At 39.1% G+C, this 17,094-nt stretch overlaps 1 protein-coding gene across 1 annotated transcript; it reads left to right on the top strand.

The window, feature by feature from the left end:
* The first annotated feature begins 627 nt into the window (after nucleotides 1–627).
* Nucleotides 628–12,683, top strand: OOSP4B (oocyte secreted protein family member 4B). The gene is given in 5 exon segments (XM_054525475.1): nucleotides 628–649; nucleotides 5,714–5,895; nucleotides 6,744–6,841; nucleotides 11,619–11,766; nucleotides 12,639–12,683. Coding segments are annotated over 5 exon segments (495 nt in total).
* Nucleotides 12,684–17,094: the final 4,411 nt, after the last annotated feature.

The following is a 17,094-nucleotide window of genomic DNA, read 5'->3' as shown; positions in this document are numbered from 1 at the left end:
CATTAGTAGTTCAGGAAATTTAAAATTGAACCACAATGAGAGAATGATGGTGAGATGAAATCACAAATGTGTCACCTGTGTCAGTCTCCTGATGCTTTTGAAATCCTAGGGCTCTTGTTCTTTATAATTTAATAAGTATCATAGGTAGGTATGTAGGTCTTCACTGAGACACATCCATATACCTAGAGATGTATAATAGATTGAGTAACTTTATTTACATCATGATTTCTAATTTTAAAATAATTTTTCAGAAGTCGGTAGTCAAGTGGCCCAGACTAAAGCTATGCTAAGAAAAATGCCTCTCAAATTTAATATGCATGTGAACTACCTGGAAATCTTGTTGACATGCAGTTTGTGATTGATACTGTAAGTCTAGAGTGAAACCTGTTATTTTGCATCTAACAAGCTCCCAGGTTGCCTATGGCACAGGTGAAGTGATGCAGCTACTGCCAGCTGATGGGCCATGCTTTGAGAAGATGCTAAGGGGTTTCCCTGGGCTACCCCAGCAGAGGGTAATTGCAGACAGCTGAATGTGGCCAAAGGTTTATAAGCACTCAAGGAACCACCCCCCCCCCCCAGCTCCTTGCCATTTCTTGTTCCCTATGTTGTGTCTTGGAGTCTGGAGCAATGAAGACCTCTGTGCTCTTAAGTAGGTCTTTCCTCTTTTCTTTATTGTTTTGGAATTCTTCTGGATTCAACCCAGATATGCATAAGAAATATCTTCAGAGGTGGTGATTTAAAGTGATAAGATTACTTTCTAAAACACTGCTGTGTAAAAAGCTGAGATTTTTTCTTTCTCCCTGATTATAAACCAACAGGTAGGGCTGCCTGTTTCTAATTACTCAGTTAAGAAAAAATTACTCTTTCTGGTCACATAAACTGTGCTCAAAGTATTTTCTTTCTCAATAAGCCAATTTGAAGGTTCTCCAGTTTTAGTTTATTTTGTGCCATTATCCCTCTTCTAATGTGAGACCCATGTTTCTAACATAACTGGGGCTCCTATAATTTGAGAGAACCAGGGAAAGGAAGGACTACCTTAGAGATCTCTGGGTTTCTGGGGAGGGTTACAGGCTCTCTTGGCCTATCCATGGTGCTGGAGAGAGAGAATGAAAATTATATAGAGAGTAAGCAGCTGAATTTGGATGAGTTCTAATTGCTTCCTCTATATACTGAAGTTTGGGAAACAGTTGAGCCCCAGCATTGTACTTGATAGCTGCATGAACTTGGGCAAGTTACTTTTGAAGTCTCTCTAATTTTGGCTGCCAGGAAAAAATTACTAGGAATGTATCATGCCTTAAAAATAAGATGATGAGAGAGGCTCAGTGAAATGAAAACATTCAAATCTTAGTGCTGGAATTACCGTGAGGTAATGAGGAGATAGCTGTTTGGTTCAGTGCGCCAGAGTGATGTCGGTGTGTCTAATGTCCGTGTGAGAGGTTTGCCAAATAAAGCAGCCTATGGACTCTCTCCTGTTTCTGTAAACATGCACTGGTTCTCTTCCACCTTTACATTAGAATACTGGTTCTCAGCGGGTGGTTTTGCCCTCCAGGGGCCATTTGGCAGTGTTTAGAGGGATTTTTGGCTGTCACAACAGCATCTGCCACTGGTATCTAGCGGATAGCGGTCAAGAATGCCACTACACATTCTGCAATGTATAGCCAACAACAACAAAATCTCTTCAGTTATAGATCTCAATAGGGCTCAGCTGAGAAACCCAGCCTTGTGTTTTACTTCAGCTTAGAAGCACATTAAGGCACATATTTGTGAGACCCCTTTTCGAAGCAAAACTAGTGCCAGACCTGAAACCAGCTGAAACCACTGCTACGTTTCATATAATCTTGATTTCTAACAACCGAAGCTAATGACCACCTCCTTGTACTTCTCAGAGTGAATAAGATTTGTGGGGGGCTACCCAGTATCAAATCTCAAACCTGCGATTACCTTTCTCATAATCAGACTTGGCTTCTCTGTTACACCTGAGTTTGTTTGATCTTTCTTTGAGATTTCAATGCCTTAATGTCTTTTTTGTATGTGGGTCTAACTTTCTCTATTACCATTCCCTGAGACCAAAATTAGGGTATGTAGTTAAGGATGAGATTGAGACCTAAGTGTACTTTAGTAACATTAGACGAATCTAGGGAAACTTAGGGAGTAAAATGAGTTAAAAACCTAGTGCCTGTAGGCCGGGTGCAGTGGCTCATGCCTGTAATCTCAACTCTATGGGAGGCCGAGGCAGGCAGATCACTTGAGGTCAGGAGTTCGAGACCAGCCTGACCAACATGGCAAAACCCTGTCTCTACTAAACAAAAAAATACAAAAATTAGTTGGGCATGGTGGTGGGCACCTGTAATCCCGACTACTCAGGAGGCTGAGGCAAGAGAATCTCTTGAACCCGAGAGGCAGAGGTTGCAGTGAGCCGAGATTGCGCCATTGCACTCAAGCCTGGGCTACAGAGCGAGACTCTTTCTCAGGAAAAACAACAACAACAACAAAAAAAACCCTACTGCCTGTAATCCCAGCACTTTGGGAGGCCTAGGCGGGAAGATCGCTTGAGCTCAGGAGTTCAAGACCAGACTGGGCAATGTGGTGAAACCCCATCTCTACTAAAAATAGAAAAATTAGCCAGGTGTGGTGGTGCATGCCTGTAGTTCCAGCTACTCCAGAGGCTGAGGCAGAAGAATCACTTGAACCCAGGAGGTGGAGGTTGCAGTGAGCTGAGATCTCACCACTGCACTCCAGCCTGGATGACAGAGGGAGATTCCATCTTTCAAAACAAAACCTAGCTCCTGCTCTGAGAGTATTACCAATCTATTTTTTTATGGCATTTTTGTAACTGTGGTCTAGCCATAATTCTTCACACACACAAGGTCTTCCATCCTTGCACTGGAAAGCATTAGTTAATAAAAATTGAATGAATGGCCATGTGAAAGAAATCTGGCCTCTCATCTATCGTTCTCGTCACGTGTTTTTATCTGCTTTTATTATATTCAGTGGTCATCTTGCAGCTCTGAATGTTGGTACCTCTTAGACCAGTTCTCAAACTTTGTATATGTAAGTCATCTTGTTATTAAAATGCAAACTAAGTCAATAGGTTAGAGATGAGATCTGGAACTCAATATTTCTAATGAGTTCTAAGGTGATGTTGATGTTACCGATTTGTGGACCAGACTTTGATTAGTAAGGCTTTAGACAAATTACCGACTAGCATTATTAATAGAGAATAGAGAATTCTCTGTGAATAGAGAACAATTAACTGAAACCTGAGTCAGGCACTTACTGTTATTCTAATTCTCACTTTTTTCACTCCTACCTCTCCTAAGACACAGATGTTCAGTGGACAAAGAAGACACGGTTTAGACTGCAGCAATGACTGAGTTGACTACTGATGGCCTAGATCACTGTCTGATTGGTATTATGGACAGCCACGTTATGTACCAGACTTAAGATTCTTCAAGTAATTTAATGGTTTGAGCGTTTCATTTCTTATCTGGAAAATGAAGAGATTATCTGTCCTATCTCAGGTTTTCTTTGTTAGACTCAATAACAAGAACATAGGCCGGGTGCCATGGCTCACACCAGTAATCCCAGCACTTTGGGAGGCTGAGGTGGGGTGGATCACCTGAGGTCAAGAGTTCGAGACCAGCCTGGCCAGCCTGGCGAAACCCTGTCTCTGCTAAAAATACAAAAATTAGCTGGGTGTGGTGGCACATGCCTGTAATCCTAGCTACTCAGGAGGCTGAGACAGGAGAATCACTTGAACCCAGGAGGTGGAGGTTGCAGTGAGCCAAGATCCTGCCACTGCACTCCAGCCTGGGTGACAAAGCAAGACTCTGTCTCCAAAAAAAAAAAAAAAAAAGGATGTGGTGAAATTTGACCTAGGAATTGGTGCATAAACAGCAGAACTTCTTATTTAACGTGGTGACAGTAAATGTGGGAATCCCCATGGGAACAGGCTTGTGGTCTAATATATTAACCCGTCAATGACAGCCTGTCCCTGAAAGCTTTGCTTTTTAAGATAAATATATCTATCCTTGGGATAGAAACAGAAAATACATAGGCTACAGCTCCTTTCTTAGTCTGAATAAAAGAAGGAACTTGATAGTAATTACAATTCCTATTTCGACATGGACCAAGAAGGACATTGTACCATAGTCCTGCTGCTATGAGGTAAGTGGATTGCAGATTTTTTTTCATCCTCACCCTAAACTTCACTTCTGCAGCTGTCATCACTGTATTTACTATCAGTATCTATGAACTTTCTTATATGAATAACTTATGCTATTAATCTCTCTAGGAAAATGGTTTCTCAAAATTCTAAATGCTGAGTTCCATGTTGTACTTGTGTCTCTGTTCTTCTAGCTGTCCCAAAAAGCATGTATCAAGTTGGTAACCTCAGGTTTCTAGGCCAAATAAGGCTCATTCTAAGCCAAACATTTTACGGAAGACAGAGTTCTGTAGATCCTTGGATGCTGCCAACTGTCCTGAGATTAAAACCTGGGTCAATGTCTTATGTGGTTGGACTAGTCACTTATTTAATTAAAATTCATATTGAAGACCAAATACGTGCCATATGGGGATAAAGAGATGAAGATGTGGTTTTTTTTCCCCTAGGGGTGGGGAGAGATAATGGTAAAATGTGAAATGTCCCTGTGTGCCTGATATTGTAAAAATATTCCTAGGATATAGCCACAGCTTCTTCAGGTTAATATGAGAAGATTGGACTCTGAAACCTAATCTTTTATATAGTATTAAATTCTGATCAGGTTTAGTTTAATTGATACTGAGGACAGATGGATGGAGATCTATCTCTATGGAAGGAATTGGTGGTGGTAGTGTCTTATATAAAGACCATTAAATTGTTTTTACCTTAATAAACATTAATTGAGCATTTAAATTCTAGGCAGTGTTCCAAGATCTTTTATATGCCTTATTTCATTTAATCATCACAGAACCCTAAAAGGTAGATAATAATGACTACGTTCACTCTAAATGTGAATAAATGGTTGCAAAGAAATTAAATAACCAACTAACCTCTCTATGGATTTTTGCAGCTGTGTAAAGTACAGAGTAGCACAGCAGCCACCGCCCTCAAGGGGCTTTTGAGTACATGAAGTGTGGCCAATTTGAATTGTGCTACAAATACAAAACACACATCAGTTCCAGAAAATTAGTATAAGAAATGTAATCTCAATTTTTGTTTTGTTACATGTAAATGATCATATTTGGGATATATTAGCTTAGATGAAATATATTTTAAACTATACCTGCTTTTTTAAATTTTAATTTTAATGTCTTTTTTTGAGATGGGGGTCTCACTCTGTTGCCCAGGCTGGAGTGCAGTGCCTGCCTCCTGGGCTCAAGCAATTCTCCCAACTCAGTCTCCTGAGTAACTGGGATTACAGGGGCGCGCCACAACACTTGGATAATTTTTGCATTTTTAGTAGAGATGGGGTTTCACCATGTTGGCCAGGCTGGTCTTGAACTCCTGACCTCAGGTGATCCACCTGCCTTGGCTTCCCAGAATGCTGGGATTACAGGCATGAGCCACTGTGCCTGGCCTATACCTGATTATTTTTGAACATGGCTAATAGGAGACTGAACGCTACCCATGTAGCTTGTGTTATATTTGTCTGTCAGCACTGATAGTGTAATGTCTTGAGATGAAGTATGCTACCATATTACTTTTTGGATTTTTTTTTTTTTTTTTTTTTAGCAATAACTGCAATGTGCTCTGATGATTTGTTGTTAGTCAGAATGAAAATAAAGCCTTTTGATAACAACACAGAAATTAGAATTGGCGACATACACCTGGGAGATAACTGTCCTGTAACAAGACTATTGTCATTTAACTACGAGTTTCCTTATCCTGTCACTTCTTGAGGGATCAAGAAAATTGTAAGTGCCATGATGCTTTTCCCTAAAACATATACTGAATTTCTTTTTCAGGGCTACATAGTATCAAAAGTTCCTTCCTAATTAAAATTTTCAAGCATCTTCCTATCTCTTGCAGTGATCAATTGTTAGATAGGACCAGGTGCTTATCTACTTAATTGGGACATTTCAGATAAGGGACTTTAAAGAGGTCATAAGGGGCTGGGCATGGTGGCTCACACCTGTAATCCCACCACTTTGGGAGGCTGAGGTGGGTGGATCACCTGAAGTCAGGAGTTTGAGACCAACCTGGTCAACATGGTTAAACCCAGTCTCTGCTAAAAATACCAAATTTAGCTGGTGTGGTGGTGGGTACCTGTAATCCCAGCTATTTGGGAGGCTGAGGCAGGAGAATCGCTTGAACCTGGGAGGCAGAGGTTGCAGTGAGCTGAGATGGCACCATTGCACTCCAGCCTGGGTGACGAGCGAAACTCCGTCTCAAAGTCATAACGTATGGCCTGTGCCTTCTCAGTTTTACTACCTCCATCAGCTGTCAGATTTTAATAGCTGGGAACATTGTTTATGAATATATGCAATTGTACTACTTTGGAAAAAGCACATATACTTTAAAACAGACCCAGAGACAATTATTTTCTCCTATCCCCCATCTGGTATTAGAGATGGGGGCAAAGAAGTTGAAGGACCAGGAGAAAAAGGAGAATAAAGTATTTCTCATGAGGTCTACTATTTTATATCTGTTAAATTAATGTAAAATACCATTTCCAGATTTTCCTAAAGCAGATTCTATTAAGATCATTAAGCCACCAAAAGAATTTAATGCCTTCTAGTATTAAAACTCTCAATTGTTTCAGATGTTCCAAACAAATGACGACGCCATATTATCAGAGATCAGTTACAAACCAAGGTTGCATACTACCTATGAATTTCCAGTGGTTTGCTTTGTGAAGAGGTATGTGTAGCTACTTCCCTTACACATTCTTAAATTTATTATTTGGTTGATAGATGTTTCTGTTAAGAATGCAGCTATAAAAATGCCCTGGAAGGATGCGTATGGCACAAATTTCTAAAGTTTCTCTAATTCTAAGGAAAATGTTCAAATGTACAGAATTGAAAGAATTTATATATAATACCTAGATTCTACCATTTTGCTAAACTTTGTTACACAATCATTTCCCCATCTATCAATTTTGACGCACTTCCAATTGAAGACATGAGAACACTTTTCCCTAAGTGCTTCAGCATGCGTATCATGAATTAAGGATCAATAATTTATTTGAAGAAAAACTCACATGCAATTAATATATAAATGTTACACAAGTAAATGCATTTGTCAACTGAGCTTTATGTTTAACATAAAACCCTATTGCCATGCGTAAGACTGATTGCTGCAGAAAGTGGATCTTCCCAGTTGGTTCCTGCGGCCACACCTCACTGTTCTTGTCTCTTCTATAACTTTGTAGAAATAGAATCGCAGCATGTATGCTTTTGTGTCTAGCTTATTTCTTTCAGCAGAATGTTTGAAACTTGTTTATGTTGTATATTCCAGTAGCTTGTTTCTTTATATTTGCTGAGTGGTGTATTTCATTAGATACATATTATTTGATGAAGACATGCTGTTTTCAGTCTCTGGCTATTATGAATAAATGTGCGATCACTATATGTTTGCATATCTTTGGGTGTATGTTTTTGTTTCCTTTAAATACCTAAGAATGGGACTGCTTGATCATAGGGAGAGTATGTTTAGTTTTATAAGAAATGATGAATGTTTTCCCAAAATAAGGTGTCCTTTTTGGCACTAATACGAGGAATGTATGGGAGTCCAGTGGTTTCACCCTCTGATGTCAGTTTTTTATTCTAACGATCTGAATAGGTGTATAGTTGTATTTAATTTGCATTTTCTGATAACTAATTATTAGTGGTCATTGGCCATTTGTATGTCTCTTGTGGGCCATGTCTTTTGTTCATTTTTACTCTGCATCATCTGTCTTGAGTTGTAAGTGGTCTTCATATCTTAAAGACCAGGACTTTGTCAGATGTATTTCGCCCCAGTCCCCACATTGCTTATTCATTTTCTTAATGTGTTTTTTTGAAGAGCAGACATCTTTAATTTTGGAGTTTAATTTATAGACTCTTCCTTCTAGTTATTGCTTTCTGTTCTGTCATAAAATTCCTTGCTACTGCCAAGTCTTATTTTCTTCTAGAAGTTTTATGGTTTTGAATATATTTGAGTTTATAATCCATCTGAACTTAATTTTTGCATGTAGTGTAAGGAAGGTCAAGATTCTTCCCTCTCCATAGGGACATCCTATTGATACAGTACCATTAACTGAAATGAAATTTCTTTCATCCTTGAATTGCTCTGACTGTTTCGTTACATCAATGACCTTATAAGCTTGGATTTCTCTGGGCTGTTATTTATGTCTTAATGATCTATTTGATCTTTATCTTGACTACTTAAATTCATTTGCAACTTAGCAATGCCATTTTCAGCTGTTCAGGATGATTTCAAACAAATTCTCACTATATCCTTATACTTTTTGAGGGGTGGAAAAGGTCAGACAAAATTAAGGCACCCTGCAAGGAATGACTTGAAATCAGCTTTTAAAAGGAACCTCTGTTCTTTAAACTTCGCCAGTCATCTCTAAACCTTTGCTGTCTAACATAGTAACCAGTAGCCACTGGTAATATTACATTTAAATTACTAAAATTAAAACAACAAAAAATTGAGTTGCATGAGCTATTTTTTCGAGTGCTCAGTAGTGGCATGTAGTTAGTGGTAACATTTGCACAGTGTAGACTTAGAATTTTCTGTAATAAAAATTTACTAATGGACAGTGTTGCTACATCAGAATAAACACAATTGTTAACCAGACAGTAGCTAAATATCATAAACATTCATGTTGATCTTAAAGTGGTTCTAACCTTTATTTTTAATTTTCTAAATTTTAACTCTTATTTTAGATCCAGGGAGTACATATATAGGTTTGTTACATAAGTACATTGCATGATTCTGAGGTTTGAGACACTATTGACCCTGCTATCCAGGTACTGGGCATAGTCCGCAGTAGGTAATTTTCTCATTTTCCCCACTCCCGCCCCCACATTCCTTTTCCTCACTGTCAGGGAAGGAAAGATTTAACAGTGGGAATGAACACTACAGCTCCTAAAGTAGGATGGTGAAGGGTTGAGATGACAGCTAAAGGTGGTGGAATCTAACTGCTTTTTAGCCTTGGAATGGGGTGTCTCCCTCTCTTGCCTGGCTAAGATTTTGGTGGTAGTCTTTGGCTTTTTAAATAACATGCTTCCCTGACCATGAGGAATTTTTACAAATTGGTATGAGTCCCCCGTACTTCCTGGAATGGGGTAGAAAATGTACCTCTGTTGTACCCTCTTTTAATCTGAGAAAGTATGTTTGTTCTTCCAGCCCCCAATGTCTTCTCAACGTCTCTGTCTATAATATTAGCTGCTATATGGTTAAAGGCACCTCCTATCCTCTTCCACTTAATTGACCCAGGGGTTAGCACCTGACTTGGACAATGCCAATTAGTTTTTCAAACAGCCTTTGTAAACTTGTCAGCCTCTAAGCAGGTAAGGGCTATGATATTTAAAAAAAAAAAAAAGGATGATCCTAGCACTTTGGGAGGCCAAGGCAGGCAGACCACTTGAGGCTAGGAGTTCGAAACCAGCCTAACCAATGTGGTGGAACTCTGTCTGTACTAAAAATACAAAAATTAGCCAGGCATGGTGGCACATGCCCATAATCCCAGTTACTTGGGAGGCTGAGGCAGGAGAATAGCTTGCACCTGGGAGGTGGAGGTTGCAGTGAGCTGAGATAGCGCCACTGCACTCCAGCCTGGGTGACAGAGTGAGATTGTCTTTAAAATAAAAAAAAAAAAAAAAGCCATTAGTCTCCTCCTTTTGGATCATGGAAAGAAGTGGTACTTACGGCAATGGAGTCAAGGCAATGAGCATGTAAATGTGGTGATAAGTTACGTGTCATTTAAATTCCTACTTCTGATTCCTGAGATCTAGTTGCCTTTTTGCAGTTGATATTGTCATATTCACCTTTTAATTATCAGATAGTCTAAACTTGCAGAAAGTAGTTTCGTAGTTACTGTTTTTTTCTTTTTTTGAGACGGAGTCTCACTCTGTTGCCCAGGCGGGAGTGCAGTGGTGCGATCTCAGCTCACTTCAACTACCGCTTCCTGGGTTCAAGCGATTCTCCTGCCTCAGCTTCCAGAGTAGCTGTGATTACAGGCGTACCCCACCATGCCAGACTAATTTTTATATTTTTAGTAGAAATGAGGTTTCACCATGTTGGCCAGGCTTGTCTCAAACTCCTGACCTCAAGTGATCCACCTGCCTTGGCCTCCCAAAGTGCTGGGATTACAGGAATAAGCTACTGCACCTGGCGTGTAATCACTGCTTTTATGCAATGTAAATTTTTCCTCAATGCTTGACATCATCTTGAAGTTCATTTTCTGGTTATTAGACTTGTGAAACCTAGTGGAATACAACTTAATACTAGATTTTCATACTTAGTTTTCTTCCTTCCCTTCTTTCCAGTTCCGGCTACGCTGGGGTTTGAGTTTTGGAGTAGATTCTTTAATGTGATCTTTTTGTGGTTTTAAAATCTATTCTCTTCCCCTACTTTTCCTGTGTTTGCTGGGATAGGGTAATGGTATTAAGACATGAAAAGAGAAAATATTTCTTTGCTGAAATGGTTGTAGGGGTCTTTTGGCCAACACTGAGCATAGATGCCTTCTCCATGGTGGGTCCAAATGCCGGTCTTCCTCACTTAATGACTTTTCGAATGGGTCTATCATGAACATCGGATTTGATCCTTGGATTTCTCACTTGGTGCTGGCCGTCTTAAGGGGAATCTTAGCAGATGGGATTGAACTATATTGCCATCTATATAGGCATCTACTGAGCTCTCAAAAAAATGGTTTCAATAGCAGATTATAGAAGTAAAGGCTATTATGCCTTATCTACTTGCAGTCCATTTTTCTCGCAGATCAAACAGGCCAGGACATATTAGCCCTTCTAAATTCAACAAGAGATACAAAAAATTTGAATGAGATTTTAGCCTCCCTTTACACATGCACTCTGAATCTGAATCATTCTCCTGGAACTGCCTACATGCTGGCTTTGGGAGACGAGCAAACCACATTCCTTTTTCTTACATACAGGGAAGGAAAGACCAGCAGTGGGAATAAACACTGCAACTCCTAAGATAGGATGGGGAAGGCTTGAGATGGTAGTTAAAGGTGGTGAAATCCTTTTTAACCTTGGAATGCGGTGTGTCTGTGTCTCTATTTCCTGCCTAAGATTTTGGTGGTAGAATCTTTTTGCATACATATGGGTCTCTGTTTTCAATTTCTAATCTTGGGATGTGTGTGTGGCCTGGCTTAGTTGAGTCATAGTCCATTCAGCTTAGATAGAACGTTTGTCACATCTAACAATCATTTTGCTTTTCAAAACTTTTATTGACCCAGGAGCCTCAAAGTCAAGTCAAGGATCAATTCTGGATCAATAAGTACCATCCTATTCAAGATTCTGTTACAAACTCTTTATTTAGATTTACTGAGCTACTTTGCCTTTCCTCCACAAGTCAGTTATTTTGGGTTATCACTTATAACGAACCTATCTAATACATATTTTTCCCACAAAAAATTTGTACAGCTATTAATCCTGTGCTTTTCTTTTGTTTGCTCTGCATTTAGGCTTAAATTCCCATCTGTGATGCATTTTGGAATGAGTGGGTTTGATGCCAACACCTTGAAATAAATCCCTCAGAAAACAAAAGGACAAGAGTCACCAGCTCCCACACAAAGTAAAACATGGACACTTAATTTTAACAGTGTTAATAAGGTGAGAATATTAAGGTTGTTTATTTTATAGTTAACCACAATTTGTTAAATATAACTTCAAGGAAGGCGATAATGTAAATTCCTATTTGAATGCTGCATGCTGAAATTGCTCTGGTTTTAATATGAACCCTGTAGAATTAGGTACCATAGTCTGTACTTGGATACAGTTATAATTTTCTTATTGCACATAAACATGAATAGGTTCCATACTGGTCAGTTTCCTTACCTATTCTCTCAAGTACTAAACTGTTCATTTTCAATATAGGCTGTGACAAAATGAAATTGTTGCCATAGAAGGCCCATACCAGATGCCTAATTTCATACTAATATTTGCAGAAAAACATGTCTATATACATATATGTGTATAAAATAAGTAGGCACATAGGTAAACTAGGCTTAAATTCAGAGGAAGTCACTACATCTAATTAGCACTTTTCCTAAGATTAATACCTGTAGAAAACACTCTTTTTAATCAGGATTTTTCTACTGAGCTTATTTTAAAAGGATGCCAGAAAACTTGTGCATATTGACAATAGCCTTGAAGTTGACATTTCATAAAGAAATAAGCTTTGTTCTAGAGATCTGAAAACCACTTAAAATCAAAGTTGAAATGTATGATGTAATTACTTGATAGTCTCAGAAAGGCAGTGATCTAGCCAACACATAGATGCTAATCACTTCTAATAGCATAATATCTAATGGTTATATTTGATATAGCTGATTAATTCCATAGATTACATTTTAGGGTAGAAATATGATTTTTTTTTCCACATTACTTCTAATTGAGCACCCATGAGTTCTCTGAACATGTTTTCTTTTTAGGTAAGGTTATATTTAAGCAGCGCTTAACTGCTTTTCTCCCCTATCTTACAGGAGCAACTATCCAAGAAGTCACTATCAATAATGCCTGTGTTATAACACCTTCTCCTCCCTAAAGCATGGGAACAAGTGATACATACTTGTCTGAAAACCAGTTTCATCAATACTGTTGATGTGTCTGTACAAAGATGAGTAGCAACATCTGTTACCAGTTTCACTACATTTTGGAGTTTTGAATAACATATCTATACCATGATATTTACACTTTTTAATGAGTTAATTTTAAGTGAAATTGCCATTCTAACTCTGAAATCAAGTTCATACATAATAAAGCTTGCCCATACCCAGTGTGTACTTTTCTGAATTAACATTCAGCATTTTTATGATTTAGTTGCTCACTTTAGTTTTACCCATTATGCTTAGTAACCGTGTCTCAGTGAAATATATTTAAGTCTCCCTCTTTTATAATGCACTCAAAAGGAGGATTTTCCCATGAGCCCTTCATCTGTGGCTTTCTATACTGCTTTTTTCTTTTTTCTGGTAATGTCTCATGAGGAAACATTGTAAACTTATTTTGACATTGTGCATTTCTTTCCTATTACCTTGATAAAGCAAGAATCTAGAAGAAAATATTTCAATTGCTTTTTGGCCTAATTCTGAAAGGGTTGTAACCATACAGGGCCACAACTACACTGTCACACCACCCTTCCCACCAGCAGTGCTTTGGTGGAGATTTTCTTAGTGAACAAGATCACTTGCTCTTCCTTTTGAGGCTCCTGAATTGAATGGCAAAATGTCGAGTAGGGAGATCCAGCTATGAATCCCAAATAAGAATTCCCATTGCATGGAGGGTGGCAAAGATAATAGTGCCGAGCACCAGGAGTGGGAGCTCACATATCTAGACCCACTGAATCTATCTTGGAGTTGCCAAGGATGACTTGGCACACACAAGGCACTGGTTGGAACCAGTGTCTTTTTTTTGTGTGTTGGGAAAGAAGGAAAGGTGCAACAAGGAGAAAAGATGAAGCAAAATCAGCATTTGTTGTGTGTACTACTCTCCCATGTAGGTCCCTCCTGATAGCCAATGCAAAGTGGGGGATGCATGCACCCCTCTGGAGCTGTAGACAAAGACCCCGTTACCTTACCACAGGGGGTAGGTATACCTATACCGATACCAGCCAAGTACCATATGACACCCACACCTTAAGCAATACAAGGAATGTGCCTTGTGTACCCAGAACAGGGAAATGATTTCTTCTAGTAAAGTACCTGGAACCAAGTGACAACTTGGCTCCCAGCTTCCATATAGCACAGTGTCCCAGGACCAGCGAAATCCCTTAGAGGGACAGCAGGCTCCACAATAACTGCTTATCCCAATACAAAAGTGCTCAAAACCCAGATCATGCTGATCACAGCTTGGATCCCAGGTGGAAAGACATCTAATTCTTCTCTTAATTCAAATTGCTTGGTATATCTCCGGAAGTGGAGTCTTGTGCCTTTGAGTATACTGTACAAGAGTACAGGTGCCAAACTCATTCCAGGGAGCCTGAACCAGAAAGTGCCACATACATGAGCAGGGATGCATGCACACAAATGATCTTTACTCAAAACAAGGTCAGTCTTCTTCCATAGGGAAAACTGGTAGTTGGGGCAGAACATTCTTATGGCTAGATTTCTTGCTCCTGGGAGGGAGAAAAACTCATGGACACAAGAAAATGTGAAAAAGGTCTCTCTCCACCTCTTTAGACACAATTTATTTTAGCTAAATCTGAAAGTACCTCTCTTTCCCCTCTAGAAGTGGGGATTTTTGTTCTAAGAGATTCCAAAGACATCTAAATTTGAGTCATCTAGAACTGCTAAATAACTTAGCTGAGCTGCTGGGCTTGGTTGACTAACAGGTACCTAACTATGTCAATTTCCTGACCTTCAATCCTCAAGACAGCTGAAGCTGGAGAAGAGCTGGGATTGGTTGAAGGGACTGAATGCTTTTGTTTTTGAAATGAAGATGACAGTAAAATTTTGTCATCTGAATATATGTGATTCTTTTACTATTTTTATTTCTTTCCACCTTGAGTAAAATTAAAGATGTAGCATGACTTGGCTTGATCTTTCATTTTTTTATTTTATTTTTGAGATGGAGTCTCGCTCTGTCACCCAGGCTGGGATTCAATGGGCACGATCTTGGCTCACTGTAACCTCCACCTCCCGGGTTCAAATGATTCTCCCACCTCAGCCTCCTGAGTAGCTGAGATTACAGGCACCCATCATGCCTGGCTAATTTTTGTATGTTTGTAGAGATGGGGTTTCACCATGTTGGCCAGGCTGGTCTTGAACTCCTGACCTCAGGTGATCCACCCACCTCGGCCTCCCAAAGTACTGGGATTACAGGGGTGAGGACACTCGGCCTAATCTTTCATTTTGATAAACCCTAGTAGATTTTTGACTACTCCTGGAAATATAAATCCCAATTAAAAGATATTTTTGGGCTCTTATTAAAAAGTTAAAAAATTACAGATGCTTGCCAAGTTGCAGAGAAAAGGGAACAATTACATACTGCTGGTGGGAATGTAAATTAGCTCAGCATTGTGGAAAGCAGGGTGGCAGTTCCTCCAAGAACTTAGAGCTGCCATTCAACCCAGAAATCCCATTATTGGTTATATATCCAAAGGAATGTAAATCATTCTACCATAAAGACACATGTTTGTCCCAGCACTATTCACAATAGCAAAGCCATGGAATCAATCTAAATGCCCATCAATGGTAGACTGGGTACAGATAATATGGTGCATATACACCATGGAATTCTATACAGCCATAAAAAAGAATGAGACGTGTCCTTTGCAACAACATGGTTGGAGCTGGAGGCCATAATCGTATGTGAAGTAATGCAGGAACAGAAAACCTAATACCGCATATTCTCACCTATAAGTAGGAGCCAGACCTTGAGTACACGTGGACACAAATAAGGGAACAACAGACACCGGGGCCTACTTGAGGGATGGAGGGTGGGAGGAGGGAGAGGATAGAACACTACCCATCAGTTACTATGCTTATTACCCGGGTGACTAATCTGTACACCAAGCCCCATGACACGCAGTTTACCTATATAACAAACCTGCACATGTACCCCTGAACCTAAAATTAAAAAATAGCCATCTGTTGCCCTCATTGCAATAGGATACATGCATTTATTTAACAATCACTACAGTAATGAGGCAGGTACTCATTAACTCAACCTAAAAAGTCTCAATGGTGAATTCAATTGACCAAAATCTCTGCATGTCAGAATGAGGTTTTGATCCAGATGCTTTTGGTTTTAGATCTTAATTTTTGACATTTAATGTCTGATACTTTGAAAAATCTTAAGTTTTTAAAATTAACTTTTAATGTAGGTATTCACTAATTCCAATAATAATGATTTCAGGGATATACAGTGTATCAAAGGGAGATAAGATGGATAACAATCTGTCTTATTTTTGACAAGGATTTGTGCAGCTGTGAAATTGATGAAACAATGTCTCTGGGTTAAAGAATCTTATTAATTTCCTGGAGACATAGTAGTAACAGGCTGACCAGAAAGTTGGTGAAAATTGTTTTTGACTTGAAAGGTTAGAGCCAAGGGTCAAGAGAAGTGGTACAATTGAGGATATATTTTGCAGGATATTAAAACATACAAATGGTTTGGACACAGAGTGTGAGAAACACACTGGAATCAAGCATGTCTCCTGTGATTGGGGGCTATAAGTGGGTGACTTGTGGTGCTACTTAGATGGGAAAGATTTCTTTGGGAGTCAACACTTAATGTTTGTGCAGGCTTAAAAATTTAGCATCTTTTAAGTTTAGCAGTTTTTGTGGTTTTCTTTCTGTCTTGCATTCTTCATCAGTATTCAGACGGGATTTTTGCTAATCACTCCAAAAAAGGCTGGGCTCAAACTTAATGTGGTTAGGGGAGTTAGCAGGTTTTGTCCTCCTTAGTAGTTGTGACAAAATGTAGAATAAAGGCAAACTGAAAGTCAGTTCCATGGGTGCCCTGGTCAGAGAATGGGACAAAGTGGGGCACAGGTAGGTGTCAGATAGGTATGATCAGAGATGGCCTCTACAACTGCTGGCACCCGAATAATCCTAACAAAGGAATTTAAGTAATGCAGTCTTCCCATTCCTTTGCTTCTAGCATATATAGTGTAACCTAGATAGCTACAGAGAAAACTGCTGTAATATTGTTTAATTTTGATAAAGCTAATCAATTATTTCCACATATGCATTCATTATGCTAAGATATGCTTTGGGTAATACAAATAATTACACATGTGGTCTCTGCGAAGAATACTCTGAACAAAGTGTGTATAAAAACTTTAAAATTTCCTTATGCACTTGCTTTATTCTGCATGTGTATTATAGAAAGGTTGTTTTACATTGGGATAAGGTCACAGTGGTGGTATAGTTTGAGTTGCCCCAAATCTTACACAAACAGACAGTGCAACCAATATATTGAAACAAAGCACACAGACTG

Source organism: Pongo abelii, chromosome 9 (genome assembly GCF_028885655.2).
Source record: "Pongo abelii isolate AG06213 chromosome 9, NHGRI_mPonAbe1-v2.0_pri, whole genome shotgun sequence".
NCBI classification, from domain to species: Eukaryota; Metazoa; Chordata; class Mammalia; order Primates; family Hominidae; genus Pongo; species Pongo abelii.
The sequence above is the reverse complement of the archived record's forward strand: the minus strand, read 5'-3'. Positions and strand labels throughout refer to the sequence as shown.